Genomic DNA, 6,628 nt, shown 5'->3' on the forward strand with positions numbered 1-6,628 from the left:
AAAGAGACAGAGATACATACAACGCCGGTGGCACTGACGGTGGAGACAGAAAACTTCTGATCCGTTATGTAATCCCTCGTTAACAGATCTAACACATAACACAACAGATGCTACAAATTAATTAATTAGGTCAAACAAACAAATTAGGGCGAATTGAATATGACTATAATAGTGCATCGAATTGAATTGAAATAACCTTTGGCTTTCTTACCGATATCGGAGAAGAGTTCGGGTCCGGTATTCATATTTGGCGTTGAAGTAGAGTGTTCGATGGATGGATGGATGTGTGGAAACCGGAAAGAGGTCATGGAGTGGCGGTGTGGGCAGTGGTGGTAGTGGCGGCCGTGGAGGGGCAATAATAGGGGCAATAATAGTATTTAGCGACTATGGAGAGGGAGATGGATGATGGAGGTGGGAGAGTTTTGTGATTTAGGGTTTAGGAAGGAATAAAAGATACAGATCCGAATTATATTAAACAGGGTGGGTAATGACCCATAGGATCATATTTAAAAAATGGGTTAAAAAGTCTAAGAATTGATGAGAGTTTGACAAGTGGCACTTAGTGGTAGTCTTTTATTAGAGGAGTAAGATTATATAACGGCTATTTTTTAGGCCACTGCACTCTTTTATTTGGAAAGTCTCGTTGCCCCACTCTGGTCAGACTATGTTGTGTGTCTTAGCCGGGCTTACGCTGGCTTCAGAATTTGGCTTAGGCGTTCTACCAGGAAACTATATCGCCAACTGCCACTTGACAGTCGTGTCGCCATAAGAGCAAAACTCTCTGACTTATGATGAAAACTCGCGTGAGCAAGATTCGAATTGATAACCTCGCAAAGCATAACTCAAATCTTTCACAGCCAGTATCCACCAAAAGCGACACACGTGAGGATCAAACTTGAGTCTCTACTGGAAAACCCAAATCTCCAACCACGAGACTATAAGCTAAGGATATGCCAACAAATGTTCCAAGATTTATGATTTCCCTATAAATCTTTCATAACATCTAATAAACTGTTAAAAAGGTTTTACTTTTACTCTTATCACGTGTGATACATGAAAAAAAATGGGACCAAAAGGCCCATAACAACAACAATAAAAGCATACCCCACAGGCCCACACCCAAACACACATCACCTCTCTTATCTATACAATCCAAACGAAATCTCCTAAATATCAACCTCATATCCAATCACATCACGCCACGTCACCAACTCGCCAATCCACACACCAAAAAGCACACCATTGACTTCAAATTACAAAATCCTCAAAACTTTCCAAAACCAAAAAGATCATTTATTTTTAAGTTTTTAACCATAACAATAATAAACAAGCCGAGCCCGAAAAAAATAATGCATCCCACCAAACCCAAACCATCTCGTAAAACCCGAACCAAACTCCGTAAACCCAAATACTTAAGCCTCCGACTTCAACTCACCGCCACCATGCCACCACCACCACCACCAACCACCGAAAACAAACAACTTATTAACCTTTTCCCGTTACACCCGGAGAATCTTTACAAAGATGATCAAGAACATAACATGGCTCGTATATTCTCATCATGTGATGACGTGGACAACGCTGCCACCACTCTCACCGGAATATTATGCTCCGATGATGAAGACGATGATCATGAAGATGATGATCAAACCAAAACCACCACCAACACTAACAACCCATTGTAAGATTAATATTTACTACATATATACATTCATCATTATCATTTTATATAATTATTATATAAGATCCTTGACTTATTAAAGCAATATCCTTATGTGTTGTGGGCTTGTGGCCCGTGCCACACCTGATTTCTTGCTCAGTAATGTAAAAACTTTTATACACACGTGTAAATTTACCCGTTATTTTGCCAACAAATTTGAGCCTGACCACCTCGATTTATGAAATCTTTTTTTACACGTATTAAGTCTGGCCACTCTAGCGTTTTCGTCCAAACTTCGCCACTGATAGATTGGTAATTATTTGATGGACATATTATCGGAATTGTGGTTTCCCTTTTGGTGTATGAGATAGCAGTGGCGAAGCTTGAATGAAGATGTCGAGGAGGCAGGATAAAAATACACATTAAAAAACCGTAAACGGAGGGAGGCGGGATCAAATTTTTGGTTGAAAACGGGTAAATTTACACTACTATGTAAAAAACGGAGGGGACCGGGGCCACCCCTGGCCCCAACTATCCTTCGCCCCTGTAAGATAGCATCGAGCTCTCTAATTACCGGTACTCTCCGTCTAGGCTGAGTAATTCAGGGTTCTTGACGAGTTGTAAAAATATTTTGGGCTGAAGACAAAAAAAATTTAGGCATTATATTAGTTGAGTAATTGGGCTTAAACATTAAAAATACGTATTTAATATAATAACAAATTTACATATATGCAGAAAAAAGTTTAGATATGTGTAAAAACTAATTTTCATAATTGTAATCGTAATTATAGATATAAAAAGTGACAAAACTACACTCAAATAACACTAACATACAAAAAAAATTATAAAAAACGTTAGTTTTCAAGGTTCCTTCAAGTTTTTAAATAATTTAAGAGTTCTGTAATGATACTAATCATATATATATATATATATATATAATTTAAAAAAAATAAAAATCCGGACATATTGGTGTGTCGGGCCGGGCCCTCCCTCTAGTTGGTTGGCTGAGTATATACTCCTGACTAGACCGAGTACTCACAACTTTTCATAACTTTGCGGTAGTTTGACTTGATACCGCCTATAAGGCTATAACCAAGCACCAGTATAGTTTATGTCTTATTCCATTACAGGATAATTCGATGATCTTGTTTTTTGTTATCTTATTACAGAATTGATCAACATCCATCTCCGTCGTCGGTTAACCACGCCAACGAGGAGGCGGAGCTTGTACGGACAGCGATGAGGAGGAACAAATATAAAACCGATAATATTAATAATAATAATAGTAATATTTATAATGATGATAATACTAATAAAGAGAAATGGGTTTATTATTCGGAAGTGGTGGAGAGGAAGAATGAGATCAAAGGGATGTCGTCGTCATCGTCATCGACGACAAGATCATCGAATTATCCTAGTCATCATCATCGGAGTAAGTTGGTGTTGAAGCTTGACTATGAGAAGATTATGAAGTCGTGGGTTAACAAGGGTCCGCTTTATGTTCGTGGTGGTGATTCGGGTCTGGATACTCCACAAACCGTACCCGATCTTCAAGATGATGACTTCTTTTTCCCGTCTTCTGTTAATGTAAGATCACTTCTTCCTTTGCGTAGTTTACATGTCGAATTACATGATATGAGGCGTGTGGTCTTGTTAAACGGTTTTTCTTGTGGGGAGGTTATGAGTTTGAATCTTTATAACGTCAAATTAATAATGGACATATGAGTCTTAGGGCTTGAACTCGGATATAGTGATTAGTAGGCCTAGTGGTTTATCAAGTTAAAACACCATAGGAAAAAAAAAGTAAATAACTATAAATTTAAAAACTAGGAGAATAACCATTTTGGTCATTACTCATTAATCCTATTGAAAATAGATTATTTTATTGAAAGTTTAATCAGTTTTATACCATATGAAACTTGTGCAAAATTAGTCATTTTTGAACAAAATAGGATTAGATATAAAAGACTTCAAAGTAGAAAGCAAAATTAAGTAAAGACTTAACTTAATAAGTGTTTTTTTAGTAGTGTGTTTTATTACATATATAAATATAGATATGGATAATGCGGTACAATCAACTAGGGATGTTCAGTATTCGAATCGAACTTGAAAAACACGAAATTCTATTCGAATCGCATTCAACTTTGAAGGTTCGAATTAAATTTCAATCATTCGAATTCAATTCGGTTTGAACTCGATTTTAGTAATCGAATACGAGTTTATGATTTTAAATTCGATCCGAAATTCGAATTCAAATTATGCAATTTATTTTTATTATATATATACATACTTGTGTAATGCTTAGTTTTTTGATTTTCGTGTTATATGTCTGTTCAAAAACACTTTTCAAGAATTTCCTTGTATCGGTACAATCAGTATTGTAAAAATCCCGATTAATCGTTAGTCTCTATCACACCGACCTTTTGTCGATTAATCTCCATTTATAGAAAATCATATATGTATATTTGAAAATTTAAATATAAATTATAATCTAATTAATCCCGACTAGTTTATATTATTCTGATTAATCGCTAGTCCATACGACGATACGTATAACACCGGGTATAATTGTCACGAGGGTGATCGTTATTACACTTTAATGGATGGGCCTAGTCTCGATATTGCTGTCGGTGGGCTTTTTTAGACTTTTATTTTCACTTTTTTTTAGTTTGTACAATTATGGACCACGAATATTTATACATTATAAAAATGGAAAATAACAAATTTATGTAAAAATCAAAACCCAATCTTTTTCCTATTACTTTATACGTTCACTTATTTCTATTAAAAGAATTTATATGTGAAAATTAATTTTGTTAAATAAATCATCCCCATTATTTAGATGCAAGTTTTTCAAGTATAGCCCCAATGTCAAACACCCTTCTGCCTTCGGTGTTGTAAAACTCGTTAGACGTTGGCCGGATGTTGCGGTGGGAACTAGCGAATAATCAGTGTTAAAAAGGGTTTTAATTGGATTGAAATTTATATGTTAATCTTCAAATACACACACACCAAATTTTATATATAAGTTTTAAATTTGACCAAATAACGATTAATTGACGACTAATCTGTGAGGTATCGACTAGCAATTAATCGGGAATTAATTGATTGCCTGAGCTCGATTTTACAACCATGACTGGTTTACTATCGTAATCTTTTAAAAGTCAATTGTCTAGCACAAGCGATAACTTTTTAATAAACTTTTTGTCATTGTTATTGGAATCTTTATCCAACGACTAATGTTCATATGTGGAAATATCATACTATCATATACAAGTCCAAGGTGAAATGTTGACATGTTGTCCTCTTGTGCTGGCTCTAAAAATGTGAGCTACAAAAGGGACCAAATTCAACAGTTATGGGCCTGTTACCTTGAGTCTGACAATATATGTATATTGTCTCATTAAAAATGTTGGTATTTCTTTTTTTATTTATCATGTTATAAATTTTCAAAATTTATTAGTCAATTTTCAACTTTACCCTTAAACACACACAACTAGCATAAATAAACAATATTGATGGACCCAATTTTCAAGGGCATTATAGTCATTTGGTAAACAGAAAAGGTAATCATTCAATATAAATTAAACTTTATGTTTTTCAAACCAAGACAGTTAAAGCGGAACAGAGGGAATAATAAATTAAGTTTGTTCAATTGACACCATCAACTTTTCATTCTTGGCAATATTTCACCCCACAAGTTTAGAAAGTTGAATTGTTACTCTAATATTCACCTTTAAGTTACCTACAAGTACTATTGGTTTTTGGTTTCAAAAACATTTAAGATGGTGTTTCTCATTGTTATCAAATCTATAGGGCATAGGTCATGACGAGCAAGACAATGGCGGTAATGTCGGATCATGGACAGTTCCTGAAATGACACATATTGAGAATAATGGCGTAAGCGGAGGAGATGACGCATTGAACACGGGGGAGTTGAGTGCAATGATTCATAATAGAGAAGCGAGTGTACAAAGGTATAAGGAGAAAAGACGTAACCGCTTATTTGCTAAAACCATTCGTTATGAAGTAAGAAAACTCAATGCCGAGAAACGCCCTCGTATTAAGGTAACGTGTCATTTTTCACGGGTTTATGTTATTTATGTATTTTTTAACATTTTTTTATTTTCTTGTGTTAATTTGCAGGGAAGGTTTGTAAAAAGAAATTGAGTGCATTGGACATATGATATTTTTCATGAATGACTTTAAATTAAGAATTTAGAACCTGTATGTAGGTTACCTATCTTAAACAATATATATGTGTATATGTGTATCTTGTATTGAAAAATTAAGATAATAAAGGTAATATCATTAAATTTATATTTTTATGAATAAATGTGTAGAAAATGATTGACAAATGAATTTGAGGCTTTTCTATGTTTGTGATAAATGCGTAGCAAGCTGTAATTTTCAAAACATTTGTACGACAGGGTGTGTTGTAAACTAAAGTAATTTCTAGTGGTGTGTTTTTATGGTACGGTTTTGATTAATATTCAATCCTTCACATTTTCAAAACAATGGCAATAATGACTTCAATATCAGCGAATGTAGTCTAAAAGATTGGGTTTTATAATTCAAAATGTATATAGCGGCACAGCTTATAAAGTGTTGTCAGTTGATATAAAAGAATCAGTTAGTTTTTAAAATAATTTCCATTTGAGGAAACATAGGTGAATAAATGTACAGTCTATTCTAACTGGCTGATGGGCCTAAGACTATCTTCAATAGGGAATAAAAAGGAAGCCCTATATTAGGGATGAGCATGGTACCGGACTGGTACCGACCGGTCCTGATCCCGAAAATCCCTAATTCTTGGTACCGGTACCGGTACCAAGAATATTCGGTTTGGTACCAGGACGGTACCGGGATTATACCGGTACCGGAGGTAAAATATCGGAAAATACCGGTACCGTACCGATCCGAAACTTAAAACTTTGGTACCGATTCGGTACCGGTCCCGATTTTGCT

At 35.0% G+C, this 6,628-nt stretch overlaps 1 protein-coding gene across 1 annotated transcript; it reads left to right on the forward strand.

Moving 5' to 3' along the window:
* Window positions 1–1,304: 1,304 nt before the first annotated feature.
* LOC143583668 (uncharacterized) lies at window positions 1,305–5,969 on the forward strand. Its single transcript, XM_077065910.1, has 4 exons — window positions 1,305–1,681; window positions 2,830–3,247; window positions 5,477–5,728; window positions 5,807–5,969. The coding sequence occupies exons 1-4, from the start codon at window positions 1,350–1,352 to the stop codon at window positions 5,828–5,830; spliced, it is 1,026 nt and encodes a 341-aa protein (XP_076922025.1). The 5' UTR covers window positions 1,305–1,349; the 3' UTR covers window positions 5,831–5,969.
* Window positions 5,970–6,628: the final 659 nt, after the last annotated feature.

The sequence above is a fragment of the Bidens hawaiensis genome, unplaced genomic scaffold (genome assembly GCF_021521415.1).
Source record: "Bidens hawaiensis isolate Kalapana, Puna unplaced genomic scaffold, B.hawaiensis_p1.1 tig00032489_1, whole genome shotgun sequence".
Lineage (NCBI taxonomy): Eukaryota > Viridiplantae > Streptophyta > Magnoliopsida > Asterales > Asteraceae > Bidens > Bidens hawaiensis.

Coding starts and splice junctions, on each gene's coding strand:
- LOC143583668 (XM_077065910.1), top strand. CDS start 1,350: ATGCATCCCACCAAACCCAAACCATCTCGTAAAACCCGAACCAAACTC. Junction 3,248..5,476: donor TTTTCCCGTCTTCTGTTAAT/GTAAGATCACTT, acceptor TCAAATCTATAG/GGCATAGGTCATGACGAGCA. Junction 5,729..5,806: donor AGAAACGCCCTCGTATTAAG/GTAACGTGTCAT, acceptor GTTAATTTGCAG/GGAAGGTTTGTAAAAAGAAA.